General features: G+C 39.9%; 1 protein-coding gene across 1 annotated transcript in view; it reads right to left on the bottom strand.

Moving 5' to 3' along the window:
• mrpl11 (mitochondrial ribosomal protein L11) overlaps nt 1-17,938 on the bottom strand; it is a 46,183-nt gene extending 28,245 nt beyond the window's left edge. The window contains exons 1-2 of the mRNA XM_051954683.1: nt 17,816-17,938; nt 5,164-5,342 (exon numbers count right to left, since the gene is read on the bottom strand). Of these exons, the coding sequence (XP_051810643.1) occupies nt 5,164-5,286 (123 nt within the window). The 5' untranslated portion in view covers nt 5,287-5,342; nt 17,816-17,938. The remainder of the gene's footprint in view (nt 1-5,163; nt 5,343-17,815) is intronic.
• Between the last annotated feature and the right edge of the window lie 405 nt (nt 17,939-18,343).

The following is an 18,343-nucleotide window of genomic DNA, read 5'->3' as shown; positions in this document are numbered from 1 at the left end:
AGAGAACTGGCGCTGAAACGAGAAGTCGATCAAAAGAAAATTAACCACCAAGCATTCTAACAATTGCTCAATCGCTTAAGTTAATTATCAAACACAAATGCCACACGTTTGTTGATTCCAGATAATCAAATCTGAGGATTTGCCGCTGTTCTCTGTTTCTCTCACTGTAAACTGAACAGTGCGGAGGAAGATCTTAATTTAGCGAGAAGTAGCAACACCACAGCGCAGAAATAATCATGCAATATTCATGCTTAAGTATGACCATCAAAATAAACTTAATGTGCCAGATACAATTAATGAATAATGGCTCACTTCAGAATAATACATTATTAAATTATACTTACTGACACATCAATGTGTGAGCATTCCTCAGTGTTGCGGCTGCTAGATTGCAGCAAATTTTAATCACTTTAATTCCGTTAGACTGATTAAACTTGAAGATAAAGCATCATAATTTATTCATTGACCAAATCTTGATATATCTCTGTGATAATAGATCTCTGTGAAGTAACTAAGGCTAACAAAGAAAAATGTAGATGCGTAAATAGTGCCAATATATACCTCTGACTTGTAGAGAAAGGGGAGTATAAAGAAAGTACAGTTCCTTAAGGAAAGTATTTAACTATCCTAAGCATTGTATTTTATAGTTTGCCATTTTATTACACAGAAATGAAACGCGTTTTGGACTTCTGGTCCAACAAAAATGCAATTTAAAGATGTCGCCTCGGGTTCTGGGAGATCGTGAGCAGCAACATTTAACATTCTATATTATTAAAAATCACGTATTAACCACCTGTAAAACTACAGGGTGTCCCAAAAAATTTGACATCATTTTGCAAGCCAATAATTTTGGCAATGCTTATTGAAATAACCTCAAATTTTCACAAATGTATGTAAACAGATCAAGATTTTATATGTAATGTTTTATTTTTGTTCTTTTTTCAGGTTGAGCCATGCCGTTCACTCCCAAAGAGAAGTCATTTTGCGTCTTGGAATATGCTGATGTTGATGATGGTCTACCAGATCCTTTAGCCCTGCATAAGCAGCCTTCCTCTTTAAATTTTTGGTTCCAACTCCAAATTTGTTTGCCTTTTTCCAAATTTTGCCCTGAAGGCATGCTGCACAGTCTTGAGTGACTGCGTGTGAGCAGAATCCAAGACACAAAATGACTTCTCTTGGGGAGTGCACGGCATGGCTCAACCTGAAAACAGAACAAAAATAAAACATTAAATATAAAATCTTGATCTCTTTCTACATTCTGTGTAAATCTGAGGTCATTTCAACAAGAATTGCCAAAATTATTGGCCTGCATAATGACGTCAAATTTTTTTGTGATACCATGTATATGATTTTCTTTTTGTGGTCTACTAGAATATATGTAACGTGTTTATACTGTACATTGCTGGAGCACCTCTTCCCATTCTCAGTCTAAAGCACTCTGTTCTGTCTCTTTAAGACCACCTCCTGAACAGTCCAATCTGCTCTGATCGTTCAGCTGGCCCAGTAAATCTTGGGGAGACTTGGGGTTTTCAAGTTTGTTGACCTTTGACTTGCGCAAAAAGCAGGTGCATAACACACTATATGAAAGGAAACCCTTCACCCTCAAAAGAATATGAGCTCTAATTTATCATTCAAATACATTGTCAGCAGATAACAATATTGTTATATTTGCATCTGTCTTTATGTTGCACCTGTCTAAGTATAATCAAAAACTCAAAATTAAAAATTTCATAAACAGAAACACAAAACTAAGCGAGTACAGTGAACAAAATGCAATTCCCAGTGGGAAACCTCCACATTTATCACACACAAACCATTTACGTTGGATCCTATATATTATTTATCGCGTTTCTCACTCAAACAGTGTTCAAAGGAGAATGGATCATACAAACACAGACAGGCATTAAAGACCTCACTGCATGATAGCTGAGGCTGGTAAAGCAGCCACTATTTTCAGTTTGCGTGTTATCTTCAGGTGTCACAAATCCAAGATTCTTCAAAATGATCAAATTCCAAGCATAGCATGCTTGGGAAAGAAAACCCAAAAATACCACAGACTCCCACTGATGCCGACATATCAGCACTCATGTCACTGTGAAAGGCTTTATATGATGCGAGACAGAGGGAGGACTGTTCTAAAATCTATCGTTGCTATTGTTTGAGTTTTTATGCATGTCTGTTGGTTAGCTGCCATAAAATATATGCCCTCTGTCAGTCAAGAGCAGTGACTCTGCCATAAAAATTTTTTTTAAAAGTTCTTGCATCCACTACTAAAGGTGTATAATGGGTAATGTTACGGAAAATTAGGTAAGAATCCATAAAATCCATTTGCAATTAACCTTTGAAGTTCACAAATTGCTACAAACGAGCCAAATGGAAAAGCTCGATGACCTTTACAGTTGAGAGTTGAGTGCCAGTCAGAGTGAGCCTCTTAATTCTCAGCTGCAGCTCGGTGGGACCTCAGAGGTCTCCAGTGTGGCGAAAGAGGAGAGAAGATTTAGCTGCTTCTTAAATGTGATCAGTAAAAATCCTAAAATCAATTATACATCTAACTGGTAAACACTGCAGAGATGGTAAAATTGGGTTATTACACTCTCTTCACTTGGCAGCAGTTAAACTCAGGCTGCGGTATTTTTGAGCACGGATAAAAGATGCTTGAATGGGATGAGATTAAAGCACAGATCCACCACTGTATTGTTGAATAAAAATCTCTTTCAGCTGCTGGAACCTCTACTAACCGCTCACTGTATTTCCTAGCAAAAGCGAAATCACAGATAAACATCAAAGTTCCTGAGAACAATCATTCTCAAACCTGTATTAACTGATTTTTTTTCTGGTCACTTGAAGGCAGCATTAATTAGACGGAAACAGCACCGATGTGTTTTCAGCTTTTAGGTTTATAAAGCAGCCTTTTTAAGCACACGGTTCCCTATTAACACATCACATCAGCTGCGTTTCCAGTCACCTGATGACTGTCAGTCTAATATTGATTGTGTTCTTTAGCTGCTAAATGCTCCACTAAGCTCAACAACTAGTTGCCAAAATCATTCTGCTGTTCAGTGCTGGGCAGGTAGTGTATTGTGGGTTTTAACGTGTTTTTTTTTTTGAAAGCAGCTCCCTGTTGCACATGGAAACAAATCTGAGAACCAAAACTACAAAGTTAGATGCCAGAAAACCAAAACAATGTGTCTAACAATGGCGATGCGCTCCGTAGAGCTGAGAAGAGCTGCACAGTCGACTGCAAATCATTTGTTAGTTATCTTTTATCCCATGTTGTCAAGTGATCCATTTTTAAAATGCATTACAGCAGCTTAAAGGCAGACCCACAGCACAAATGTAACCTCTGTGATATGAAAAACTCTGATTTTTAACACTGAGTGCCATCTGCAAAGCTACGGCACAGACTTTGTCTTCATAAATGATGCAGCATTTGGAAAGAAAGACAGACGGAGTCCAGAAGTGAACTAAAAGGGTGTGAGAGGTTGAATCACTTTGACTGGAGCTGCTTCAGTTAAAGCTGAACTGATTAGTTGAATAACTGAATAGCTTACATTACACTGTTAATGTAATGGTTCTAGCCCCTACAATGTGGAGCTTTGAGCCTTTTCATTGAAAATTAGCATTTTGGGGTGAACAGTTTGGTTTGGCCTGCTGGGCAAACAAAGGAGGAATTTAAAAGACTTTTTATTTTCTGGCCTTTTCTAGACTAATAGATTTTTAGACAAAATAACAATAAATAAATAATGACAACAGAATGCTTGTATTAGTTGCAGCCTCTGTATGTGAACATGAGAGAAAAATACGACATCAAGCAGATATCAGTAGAGAAAGTGTTTAAAATAACTACAGGAATTTGGAGCAGTAAATCTAAGTCTCAGTCTGTCTGGAAGATCAGGTTCAGTAATGAACAGAATTTTGTTATTGTAATGTTGTGCAGCGACTGACAGCAGAGTAGAACCCTTTGAACAGAAGCCTAAAGAAATGGTGCAGTTACTGTCGATGTCAGATGAAGTATGATAATCTTTACATTATTTAACTTCTTTCTGACATCTCAACATTTGCATTTCCTTGATATTTTTAATCATGTATAGATCCCTTTGCTGCCAGCTTTGTACACTCTTCTATTCTCCTGTCTGAGTTTCATCATTAAGTCACAGAGACGGATTAACTGTGAGAACTGATCTGGTTTCCAAATGTGCAACAACATCCAGGGCTGATGAGTTCTGTCCATTAAAGAGCCTAACTGGATCATTTGTATGTACAGAACGAGCCATAGGGTTGCTTTAATTCCATCCTGCAAAGGACAATCAAACTTTAATAGCTGAATGACCATTAAAGCAGCAGCAGATTGGGCCTTTATGGTGTAAAATAAAATATAAAATTTATTAGGAAGATCTAAAACAATACACTCGTGTGATCAGAAACAAAGACGAGGTTAATTAATGGATCATCAGCAATGAAAAGCTACTGCAGCAAAAAAAAAAAGGAATCCAGCCTCTGCTATTCTTATCCATCCTCACTCCACTTTGTTCACTGACATTGAAGACTGCTGATTTATATTTTTTATTATTGTGCCAGCCACTACATACATTTTTCTACTTAGAATTGGGATCAGCGGTGAAAAAGTTGTTCTGGTGCATCCCTGAGCAATAAAAAACAAGACAACTTCAGCTGCCTCTCTGGAGCAATTGAAGCAGAAAGAAGGATACGAGAATTTAAGACAAAACCTTCACAAGCTCAATTCCCTTTCATCAGCTGGCTTGTAAAGACTGAGGCTAATGTATATGGACAGCTGCAGTGGATGGAGGTGTTAGTATCTTTGGCCTGGAAACTGTGAGAAAACAGTTGCAGACTGAGGCAGTGTGTGGCACCCACCTGCACAATAGAGCTGTGCGACTAGAATAAGAATGGGAATATGAATAGGGCTATGGGAGGAGATGGAGGTGGTGGTGGGGATGTAGGATGAGGTGACTGAGGGGAGAGAGGCAACTATGTGATTGGCAACGTGAAAATAAGGAAGGATCAGGTTGTCTGGCGGTTAATGAAAGCTGTGTGCAGAAGGTCAGTTGATAAAATGAAGCTCTGCTCCTGCAATTAAGTTAATACTCGTGATTACTCAGAGCGAACAGATGGAACAAGAAGTGGAATCGTGGGTAATTTTACCTGTCCCAAGACGGGGCCTAATGGGGGTCCAGGGGCCGCTTGTCCTGACCTCACTATGGCCCGGATTACATTGCCTGTATCCAATTTCTTCACAGCCTTAGCTGCCTTGGAGATCTTTGACATCCTGGTATGTCTGAAAAGCCTTAAATCTGCCTCCAAGTCAACTGAGAATCCATCCACTGAAAAGGCAGAAGAAAACAAACAAATTAGCCTTTCAAGCATACAGAACTGCAACAAATCACTCACACAACGGTCTCATTAAAACATCATACACTCCAGTCAATACAAATACCCACAGGCAGAACCCGTGCCTTTCCATTCTTCAGCGGGTGAGTAATTAAAAAAATCTTTGCCTTCGATCGGCTCAGCAAGAGCCACTTTCCTGGAGGTGTTTGGAGTGTGGATCAACAACCGAGTGAGATGCTCGCCACGTTGGAGAGCCTGAAAACTAACAGGATTTAAACTTCTCTCTAAAAAAAAAAAAATCATGGGGTGCATGCCAAAAATGCCTTCTTCGCTCCACCTCACTCTGAGTGGTGTCATCACCAAGTATCTGCGCTGCAGCAGAGCTTCTTCTGCATCAGTAGAGGTCAAGAGTCAAGGGCAGAGTAGAGACAGATAACAATAATAAAAAACACACAAGGATGGAAGTGTAATCCAATACGTGAACACAAAGAAGGATTTGCTTTTTCATACCACCTTAAAATACATTTGCCAAATTAGAAGTCAATTAGCAGAGTGGGTAGAAAGGCCTGAACTCGTGGCCTTTCTCTGGGGAGGCAGAGGACATAAAAGTAGGCCTATAATCCTCCACTGGAATAAAAGTAATACTGACACAGCTGCTTTAAAAAAAAAAGAAGAAAAAAAAAAGATCAATGACTGGAGCCAAGGGACAAATACAAGTTTTAAGGTTGAGCCTTGTGAATCACGGGAACCCAGCATTCAATAAAAATAAGTACTTGAGGGGAGAGAAGAGGTCCAGCAATGATTCATTGTAGGCAACAGAGGGTATCCAATTAGATCAACAGAAGAGACAGTACCAGAAAGATATATGGGACCTCATGCTGCTTTAGAGCAACAAACAGGGAGAAGCGACTCCCAAGAAAAGTTGTGATTCTATCTGGACTGCTGATTATCCAGCAGCCGTTAAAGTGCAACCACCATGAGGCAATATTTGTGAGGGCATTAAGGTGATACGCATACTGCAGAAAGAGTCCCAAATGGAATCTATTTAGTTTGAATTCTCTCAATAGCTGTCTTTACAATGTAACTCACATACACTGCAACTTTTCAGAGGTCAATTTCACGCTACTCACCTAATGTGTTCAGCTGCCTCATTGTAGAAAGAATTGTGCTGCTGGTTAGATCAATTTTGGAGTCTGTTAGAAATGCAGAGACCATTATGCATTAAATCTGAAGTGGGAAAAGCCACTTTTGTTATCAAACAATGACAGAAATACTCATGAATCTCTAACTGGCAAGCTAAACTAAATAACTACACCCACAGTTTGAAAGTGAAAATAAGACTGCTGTGTCGTGGTTGTACAACAATCCATTTACATCCATATCTGTCCAGACTTATAATATATGTAGTGAAGAATTTGAAGGACTTTTTTAAACAAGTATTAAGGAGTTATTGGGAAATAAAGCTGATTCTGATACAACAAAGTTGTAGCCACAACGGACTACACTACAAATCTGATTGATGCTGCAGAGAAGCTCCCCTAGTAACTCAAAAACATGAAAGCTTCACACACAGCTTCAAACTGGCAGCACAAAAGACCTTTAGAAGCCACACAGTTAAAAGGTGGGAACCCAAGATTATAGTCACCAATTCAGTATCTGATCGAATGTGAAAAATGGACACAACTGTTCTTTCTGTTCTGAAGTATGGGGTGAAAGAAAGGCCAGAAACGTGTTTTTAAAGAGCATCATGACGTCACAGTGAAGCTGCCCTTTGACCTTTTGGATGTAAAATGTCATCAGCTCATCATTTGTCCTGCTCAGCCTGTCCTCAAACAAAAAACGACCACATAGGTCGTCTGTACACGCCCGTATTACGACCCAGTGTTTTACGTTTTGACGTATGCGACCTCTAGCGGTTGAGTAAATATCGACACTCCGGAGTCGCAGGTGAAACGTCACCATGAATAAACTTTTATTTAACACTATCCCTGTCCCTATCCCTAACCCTAACCCTAAACCCGTGTTGGGAAAGTGAGGAAAAAGCTGTTTTGCGACGGAAAAGCCGTTTCGTGAATAAAATCCCGTAATGCGTTCCTTTTCCCCATAGGGGCGCTCACGTAAATACGCTCTCACAGGTCGTATTCCGGTGCACGGTGCACACGACCGATGCGGTCGTATGAATTTGAGGACTTGTTGGTCCTGCTAGACATTCATGTGAAATCTCATCATAATTAGCATATGAATTCTTGAGTTTCACCACCAAGTAATAATGAGTTTTTCATGAGTCCAACTGCACTTTTGGGCCAGATGTAAAATTGCCTCCAGGTGTTCAAGAAATATCGCCTTCACAAGAAAGGACAGGCAGACCATAAGCCTGAAAACATAAAGCCTCTGGCCATGGCTGGCGCTGGCATGGAGGCATAAAAATATGCTATAAAAATATCCACCAATAAAATCACACACAGAGAGACGAGGCTTAACTAGAGCTTCGTGACTGTGAGGGAAAACAGTTAGGACCAGCATTAAATGTTGGGTTTAAAGGATCAGAGTTCAGGATTTAGTTGCATCTAGAGGCGAGGTACAAACCAATTGAACAGCCTTCCATTTTAAAGCATGTAGCAGGACCTGTGGTAGCCGTCACTTCAATCTGAACACGCAAAATGCTCTCTATAGAACCAGTGTGTTTTCATCCTGGCATACATTAGAGACATGGTGGCCTCCATAGAGCAGGACCCTCTCCCTATGTTGATAAGAAGGTCTCATTCTCAGCAAGGGAAAACATAATGATTTGTCGTTACATTTGATTATACACTAATGAAAGCATAATTATGAATACCAGATTGCCTTTCTGCTAATAGAGCCCCCTAAATCGTACACACTGGTCCTTTAATTCCAATTTAGGGCAGAGGGAATAACAGTTCTGTGTGGGGGGAAATGACAACGTCATGCTTTAATGCACCGCAGCTCCAATCTCTGTTGGAGTATGAATAATAAAACTGCAGTTCCCTCACAAAATGAAATCACTTATCATAAGGCCAAGCAGTGAACGCTGAAGAAGAATTGACCTACATAAGGCATCACAACCGCACTGACAGCGCGTTTCACGCAGATGAATTTACATTAGATTTAAGGAATAAAGCGGCATTAACAGTGCAGCAGCGGGAAACATGGTTCAAGGCTGCACAATAAGCTTCAATCAGGGCTGGGTTAATGTTTTGTTGTGAGTAACCAAACTAAAGCTGCAGTAATTTGATGAGAACAGACCCAATTTTGAGCTGCTCTTTAGGCTGAATATTACGTTCCTATGGCAATTACTGGCAACAGCGTCATCGATAATAAGGAGCGCACAGAAGGAGCAATTTGTTTGTGTTGTGTACAGTTCCTGTGTGAAAGCACTTTGTTAAAAAATGCTTGATAAATGACATGCCACAAATCCAGCATTTAAATAACCAGATAATAAAGGAAGGTGAGCTGAGCTGTAATAGAGCAAAAAACTGTGGAAAATGTTGCAGAATACATTAAATTGCCACTGAACCCAACAATGCAAATCCTATTACAGTTAAATTCATATCCTGGCCTTACAGCTTCCCTTTGGATTTGGCATATAGTCCCTAATCGTCAGCTTGTATAGTTTAGTTGTATCGACTAGGAAGACCAAACTCTAAACCTATATTTCTAAGAAAATCTGGAACTTCTCCCCCTGTCTCCCCCGTTACCTGTCAAATAAACTATCAGCGATGGAAACAACATCTTTGACAGAAGTAAACATGTCAATAAAACTGAGCACACAGGAGAAAAGCTGGAGAAAAATCCCCCCTTTCATGATAACGTGCAGGTCTACATAGACTGCTGTGAAAAGATAATCTGAAAGTAGATCCCTCCATGTAAAAACTCATTACATTTTATCACCCATTCATTACTGTGCCTCTAAAAGTTGTGAAGGTTGTCACAGAGCAATAACGGCCGCTCGTGTTGTATGTTTCAACATAATTAAAACTGACGGCATTTCAAGGATAAAACCGACTTCGATTAAAGAAATGAATCAGTTTGCTATTAAAAATTTGGGCCTAATTGCACCAGTGAAGCCCAGTTGTTTAGGCTATTCACTTTAGTGTTCATTAAGGGGAGCATGTAGGCAGCATCAACGAGGCTTCTGAATCCGTTTTTATTTACAAGTCAGGGTTAGAGATTCTGCTGTCCTTTAAATTACATTTTTGAAAAAGAGATAAAATGTTTTTTAAGACTTGTCTTTAGTTTGAAGGTCTAAGAGCATGCTCAGTATGAGTGATACTGATATTGTATCATTTTGGTAGAAATTATGTCTCCATCCTCATTTTATATCTTTCATATCTTTTTGTTGCAGATGGACAACATAAAAGCTGAATACTAATTCATTTCTCAGAGGGATCAGGCTTTGTACCTGCAACAACACAGAATTAAGGCTGGTTCAATAACCTTTGTTACACATTATCTTCCTTCTCGTCTTCATATCTTTGCTAAATTAGTGAGGAAAATGAAGTCAAACATTTCCCAGTGACACAGACTCTGTATTGCCGCATGAAATGAAGAATCAAACTCTATTATCTTATCAAAGGAACATTCTGACAACGACTCAAGAATAAGTGGAAATGTGTGTTTACCTGAAAACTCTGCCTCAGTAAAGGCTTTTCACTTCTGTCAGAGCACCTTTATGTGGTTGGCTTATTATTCTCAGCAGCTACTCCCTCTTCCCCATTCTAAACCACCTCTGTAGGCCTTCAGGAGCTCATGTTCACCAGACAACAGCATGTGTTGCTGAGTTGTGCTTGCCAAGGTTTAGTACTAACTTGAGTATCGGTTATTCCACTGCCAAGGTGAGAGTCGAGGTAGAGGTATACTTCCACTGCTGTTTGTTTGTGAGCAGAATTGCACAAAAATTTCCTGCAGAGGTAGGAGCATGAAGGAGCAGGAGGATGTGATCACAGCTTCTAGTAGTTTCACACTGGTCAGCTTTAAAATTAAGACTACTGACAGGTGAGCTGAGCAACACTGATGATCATCGTGTTACAAAGCAATGTTCTGCTGGGAAACCCTTCCGCCCCCACGGCAGCAATGACCCCAGACAGTAGCAGCCTCCTCCAGCAGGACAAAGCACCCGACGAGATGACAAAAACTGCTCAGGATGGCTCGAGGAACACTGACTTAACCTCCTGACTTCTTGGTTTCCAAACAGAATGAGCATCTGGGACGTGCCAGAATCTGATCTCCACCTCTCAACCTACAGGACCCAAAGAATCTGCTACCAACGTCCAAATGCCAGACAACACAGGACACCGTAAGAGGTTTTACAACTGCTGAAAGCTGTTTTGGTGACATGAGGGGGGACTACACGACGTTAGGCAAGTAGTCTTAATATTGTGGTTCTATTAATGTAGATTCTGTATTGTAAGGAACTGGAAAAAGTCATCAAGGCTAGATTATGGCTGATGTCAACTTATTGCCCTTGTTTAACTATCTGTAATATTCCGAGCAGAGCGACACCACGTTGGTGAACTGTAATGTTTAATGGAAACCAGATGATGAACCCCAATGACTCCTCTGACTTTCCCTGAGGTTGGCATTTTTAGATTTGAGTGAAATGTCTTGACAACCATTGGATGGATTGCTGTGATATTTGGTACAAATATCCATTACGCCCACAGGATGAATCCTAAAGACTTCTGATCTACTGACTTTTGATGTAGCACCACGAGCAGGTCAACGCTTTCCAATCATTCCGTGAAATATATTACATCTACCAGATGGACTGAAGGCACAAAAGACAGTGATCTCTTGTCTTTTCCTCCATGAAGTTGATATTTGTGGTTTTGAGTGAAATGTCTTGAGGCCTGCTGAATGAATTTCCATGGCATTTACTTTCCCAGCACAATGAATTGTAATAGCGTCAGTAGTCTTGCACAGACAGACCTGTTTCAGTGTTGGGGAACGGTTTGACTGCACCTCAGCATTACTCTGTTATAGAGTGGGGGGAAAAAAGATTTGCCTACCTTGTATTACCCTAAATTAATCACAAACATCTTGGGTGGTGCTCAGCCCAGGATGTAGCGATAGACTGATGGGGCCAATGTTTTGGTGGAACATTTACACCATGAAAGGCAAGCACTGTCATTAAAAAGGCTAATTTAGTTTATATTTATTCAATGATTCTTATTTTTTCATAACAGAGGAGAATTTAGACACTACCATCAGCCTCAGTTGTGTTTAGCGCTTAGTAAATGCAAACACACTCATTCTAAATCAACATTATACCTGATAAACATAATATACATCATCATATTACACCAGAGTTTAGTATTTTTATTTTCAGCTGGGAATGTATTTCTAAACGGGTGCAGCTCTCCTTTCTATTGTCCACCGACTTACTTTACTGCATATTCTCGTGTGTTGTGATAACACGGTATCTCCAGCTTGGCTGATAATTCCCAGTCCTAATTAGGAAGATTTTGGAGGAAAAAATTAAATTTACTCTGCAAGCTTCCATCCTTGGTTAAGTCTGAAAAGCGTGATCCATTACGTGATATTCCCCATCCTGAGGGTGTAATTTTGTCATACTCTGATAGGAACTGAAGGATTCTTATTCTGGTCTCATCACTCTGTCTTAATAGAAAATAAATTTCTTTCTGTTCCCATCTCCTTATAGAGATAAAACCTGTCAGAGCACATTTTCCAAAAAGAAGCAATGATTAATATTCTTTGAAATTCCAAAGAAAAGGACCAAATTCATTCTTATCTTCTCAATAGACTTAAACCACCTCTTACAATGTCTTTTATTCAACTCTTAGTTTGGCGGTCCATCTAGTGGTAGCACTCACCTTTACATTTCACAGAAGACACTTAGCTGGGAGATTAATTCAGTGAGCTAGTGGTGCACTTCAGTCATGGGTGCCACTTCAGAGGTAGTCCGTCACCACTACACTACCCTGCTGTGGAACATACTTAGATAAACAGGAATACATGCCCTGGAGACAAGCTCAAGTCCCTCGATACTAACAGAATAAAGCAAAAGCATATTAAAATTATAATAGCAATTTCATGAATCTGCTCATCTGTGCAGAAATATCTGAATACCATTAGAGCCTCAATAAACGACTGGTGTCCTTGAATAAATAAGATCGCCAAACTTTTGTTAGCAGCACAAAAAAACAGCAGAGGAAGGACCTTCGCTGAGCAGCAAGGAACTCTGGGATTGCTGCAGTAACTGTTTAAGTGGCACCATGTTTTGAGTTAGGAGCCACAGATCAACTGTAATCGATGAGCTTAATGCGGTGACCACACGGAACAAGTGTACGGGACTGCTATCACTCACTCAGCCACACGAGACGCTCTCGATAAGATCAAGAGATAACGTCAGATATAAAGTTATAGGGAGCCAGTCATACGCCAATGCTATTCCACTGCATTAGTATTCATACCATCAAACTCCGGCCCTGGAGCTATTGATTGCTGAATGCCAAGTGCTAAAGGCCAGTCAAATAAAACGAAGAACTCAAGAAGAGCCTGAATGATCCCTCAAGACTGAAAAAAGGAACCTGCATGACCTGGTTTAACCCACAGCTGAACCCACGGGTCTCATCTCACCGAGGTTTTAGCTCAGTTGCGAATTTCAAAAATAAACACCTCATTACTCCCACAATTTCAGCAATAATGGAATTTTGCAATAAATAGTCTGATGTAACACCAGACCCCATTAGATTGAAACTACAAAATAGGCAGAAAACAGGAACAGCAGTTTCATATTAAATTTTCAGCGGGCTATTATGCTGAGAAAGTATATTCTGACAAAGGTATTACTACTTTAAATGTATATCTTACACTTCGCTGATATTCTTACTGGGCAGGCAGAGATTAAATCTCTACCAAAAAAATCATCATAACTGCAGGGTGAATGTGTTCAGCAATCTCAAACATCAACACAGAAAGCCATATTTCAGTCTACGCAAACACTGAAGTGACCTCCATCTGCCATTAGGCCACATTTTTTAATATAATAGTGCAGTGTGGCTCAAAACACACCGGTTTGGAGCAGGCTGCCTGCTTTGCCTCCAGTATTGCTGCTTTCTCAATGTCAGTGACTTCTCTTCCAAACTATTTCACGCTCTGTACTGACTTATTAAAATGCTGACATTAAAATTCAAATCATTGTAACTAGCATCATGGAGCAAGTTGGTTAAACATAATCATTTCTCTACAAGGCTCATAGTGTGACAGTCAGTTAATCGATCAATCATCATAATTTGATTTCCGTATCACTGCTGTGGTGGTATGATGATAATAGTAAGAATAATAAAAGACCCTATTTGTCAGATGTCTCATCGGCAAAATACTGAACATTAAATTCAAAAGAACACAGAATCACTGTGTTTCATAGCTTCTTTTCATCATGCATGTGTTTCTTTGCCTGCACCGGAGAAACGGTATTTCTGCTGAAGTTTCTGATGTCAAGGTCACTGGTTCAATCGTTGTGTCTTCATTTTTTAAGAGCAGCACTTGGAAAGCCTTCGTTACCACCCTTGAGGTTCTCTTGAGCAAGTACTGGACTCTTCAGCTCCTCAGTCAGATCAGAATGCGGTTGTACTCATCAGCTTCTAGGTGTGAATGTGTGCAACTGTGTGAGGCGGGTTTGAGCAAAATGATAACATTTTAACTCTACATAACCAAATGTAAGTAGACACTAGTGTAGTTCGGTGTTTAGATAGTTTCACTCAACAAAAATCCTTAGTGTATGAAATTAAAGCTTTCAGTAATGACTAAACGATAAATGAATGCAAATATATGGTTTAGGTCCTTGTATAAAAAAAATTGTGAGACATGTCACCGTTTCTCAGACGCCAACATGAAGTCTTCAAATTGCTTGCTTTTGTTTCGGTAATAGTTTCAAAACCCAAAGATGTTCCATCCATCCATCTATTAAATCCATTGTTTGTTCCCAGCATGCACACATCAGGTCTATAAAGAAACTGTTTTGCAGCTGTACAGAGGCCTAAACTATTCAGCAATCATATCCGTGTGAATGAAATGCTCAACAGGCCACATGCTTTTGACTACACAGAGATGCATATCTACTGCTAGCTTCAAAGTAGCCACAGTGTGAAATTTTTATGCGGACACCAGTCATCCTATGCACTGTTTTAATGCGGTTGTGTGGAAAGCTGACGACCGAAGCAGCACACATACGCCCATCGCTGCAGCTCAGGTTCAAATCAGGACCTTGTACTCGCACCATGATGACTCCCAGACATCCTGCATGAATTATCCCCGTTTGCTTGTTATCAAATCTCAGAGAGGCCGTTTTCTTTACTGGCTCTACTGAATTACATCTCCCTTCCCCATCATCTTTGAGTGGCAAGACAGACTGTGTTACAAACAGGCAGCACTTGGAATAAATCTAAAACAGCAACAATGAAGAATCAGCAGCAGAACCGGTACTTGAAAAACATAATAAAAAACAGAAAAACAGCTCTGACTCCACATAATTTTCTGATATATATTGCAGGGAGCTTGTTTCATATGTTGTGGCAACATAGCTGTCAGTGTTTTTGTTTGATACGAGAGCACAACGCACATCAAAACCACTGACTGGTGTGTCAAGAAACAGGCTGGAGTTATATTAGAAGCAAAATGCAATGTTTATCTTCCAATTTGAAACAGGATATGTTGGGGTTTACACCTGGATCAATGATTTTTACAGATAGGATGCACCAAAAAAAGAGCAAAAAGACATCTTTATTGCATCATCAGACTTCTTCATGTTGTAGACAACACTGCAAAAAACAAGTAATGAGAGGGGAGGAAGAGGCGCAAAAGCAGCACAGCCACAGATTTATACGATTACACACAGAGGAGAAGCATCACACCCATCTCCAGGCGACATGTGGCCACACACAAGGCCCTGACATTATCAAATTCATTCTTCAGAATTACTGCTCAGAAGCTGCAAGCCAAGTGTGACGGCAGCCAAAATGTGAGAGTAAACATTCTGAACTCTGAAGCCATCTGGGCCCCCTGGGTCTGATCTCCTGCTGCGGCTGGACTTCATGTCCCTAGTGCTGGGAGGTATCAATAATTTATAAAAGCGTACAGGGCGGATGCTTAGCGACCTTAGAAGTGGACATGAGGATGAAGAGGGGTCAACTGTCCTTACCAACAAGGACTCTGCAAAAAGCAATTGCAGTTAAATGACTCAGCTATTTTACAACACTGTGAGATGGAAAACTTGTGTCCTTGATCCAAAATAATAAACCACTAAGGTGTTTTCTCAGTGACTGATAATGACTAGCGGTTGGCCATGCATGATATAGTAGTAAAATACTGTTTTTCCAGTTTACATGCATTAAAAACAGAACCCAATGAGTGCTGAGCAGGGAGGATTTGAATCTAGGCACTACTTTTGGACATCTTCTTAGCCTGTACTATTTTTCCTCATGACATGCTGCTAAAGATTACTAAAATGAATCTGTCAGTGATAAGAAACAATACATTTTTCCGCAACTCCTGCACATACTCTCCTGTGATGAGCAGTCACAAGAAGAAAAGGTAAGGAAACTGTATATAAATAAGTTATGATCTTGTCTGGATAGGATATCATCATCAAAACATCTTTACAAACCTTTGATGTCTTATACACTCTTGGCTAAACTATCATTCAATCCAAACAGAATTACGTTTTTGGCCTGGCTTGAAGGAAGATTTGGGAAAAGAAGCATTTAGATCATTGGTCCATAAGCATCTTGTTGTTCTCTTTTAACAGGTATCATTTGGTAGTTTAACACATTATTTCAGCTAGTTGATCCAAAAACTAGGGGTGACTGAGGGCAGGAATAATGAAGATAAATAGACCTTTTTGCATATTAGCTTGTCAACCACAGCTGCAATAAATAACACCAGTAATTGCAGCACTGCATTGCAATAGTTGCTGGAACAAAGCCAAGGTCAGTGCTGTTGGTTCCACGCGTGCTTTTCATGCGGTGAGAGAAGACCGCAGAAGTCCGCTGAGAAAAATATCTGTGAATTCAGGGATTCAGTTGGGTACAATTAAGAAACAAGAGGGCTTTGATGCCAGTAAGATTCAGTTTGGCAAAGCATAAGGCTTTTAACAGATGCTGGGGGAATGCGTGTTTGCAGTTTTAGCAGATGTGATTGACAGCAGCCTGGCAACAGAGGTAAATAATTTAGAATGCTTCTGACTGATATATGTGCCATCACATATTTCCAGCTGAACCTCAAACACTTAAAAAAAAACACAAGCAGAAATATATATGATATATTTCACTTCGGACATTAGGTATGCTGTTCTTTTGCACATTTCATATACGTGCTCTCTTATGGGAAATCTTGATTCTCATCCACTGTTGTTTATGTTCAGGAGGCCAGCCTGATCCCGAGGCCTTGGGATTGAATGGGAGGTCTTATCTTGTGTCTGTCACTAGTGTAAATCTGAGCGCCCAGTTTCATAGGAGGATGAGAGGAAGATAGACCCACACAAAGAAATCTGTGGAGACTTTGAAGTCCCTCATTATTGGAACAGCTAGACGAAACCCAAGGAGACTTACCCCGACTGTTTTTACATTTTGCTGGGAGGGATATGAGAAAAACTTGTGTAAGACAGAGTGTGAATTTATATCTAGGAATTTTTTGTAGTATTTCTTACAGTAGAATTCCCACAATGCAAATAACGAAGACAATACCGGTTGCACAGTCCAGCAAAATCTATGCAGGTACCTCACTAGAATAACATTGTAAACGGTTTCATTACTTTTATAATAACCTTGTTTTGCTACACTTGCTTCTTATTCGTTGTGTAACACTCACTGCGTATTTGACATACAACACTTGCTGTTTTTCCAAAAAGATGATAAATCTCATCCTCTTAAAATGTCCCGTTTGTCAGCATTTACTGTTATGAACCAAAACACTAAGTCAAATTTCTCCCATGTGAAAACCTATTTGGCAATGAAACAGGTCTTGAGTGGAAAACATCTTAAGCAGAAATAACCAGAACTGTTCAAACTTTGCTCACACCACTTAGAGTTAAAAATATGTCTAATGTCTTTGCCAGACGTGCTTAAAACTCCTTTTGTTACTAGTTTATCCAGCAGTGTTCGTAAAAAGCAACAAACATACATGATAAGAAGGCTAGGTACCATTGATTTACAGCATTCATCCATACCGCTTTGTTTAATACTATTTTCTTTGTTGAATTCATCAAACTATAACAACACTGACCCACTTTATCTTGAAAATACTCCCTGACGAACAAACACGTAGCAGTTTGAGTCCACTGTCACATTGAAAAGCAAAAAGCGACAGGAAGCTAAAGCGAACACACACAGTCCCAACATCCACACAGACAGCTTTAAATATTGTTAACACTTTAAATAAGACCGTGTTAAACACTGCAGAAACCACAGGAGCCTCGGTGTTGTCTTACCTGTCACTTGTCCTGCTCTCTCACGCCGTTAGCTGCATCCTTTAGGGCGCAGACATATTGGATTTACCGAACACAGCGGACAGTTTGCTGCGGCTCCTCACCGCGCTGCCCCCTGTCGGACCGGAGGAGCAGCTGCAGGCAGCACACACTGGAGGTGGCAGGTCTGTCTGCTCAAGAGCACTTCGGCAGCAAGGTTTGAGGTTGTATGGAAAATTTTACTGCACATTTAGGCTCAGAGGCGTTGGTAAAATTTGAAAAAACACTGGGCACTGCTCAGCACAGCAGTCTTTAGATTTTTCCCTGAAAATTGCACCATTTTCTGCACCAAATTGAGTGCAAATTAGATCTACGGTTCTGAAACTGTATTTCCATGCATAGTCTTGATTAATATTTATTATTATTATTATTTTGGTACATAAACCACCTTTAATTAAGTTCCATCTTTATTAAAAGTGCTACACAAATAAAGTTTAATTTATTCCAACCCATCCAATGGAAATATGCAAATCTTGTATATTGTTATCTTTT

Source organism: Acanthochromis polyacanthus, chromosome 10, assembly GCF_021347895.1.
Source record: "Acanthochromis polyacanthus isolate Apoly-LR-REF ecotype Palm Island chromosome 10, KAUST_Apoly_ChrSc, whole genome shotgun sequence".
In the NCBI taxonomy this organism is placed as follows: Eukaryota; Metazoa; Chordata; class Actinopteri; family Pomacentridae; genus Acanthochromis; species Acanthochromis polyacanthus.
Note: the sequence above shows the minus strand (reverse complement) of the source record. Positions and strands in the feature narration are given on the sequence as shown.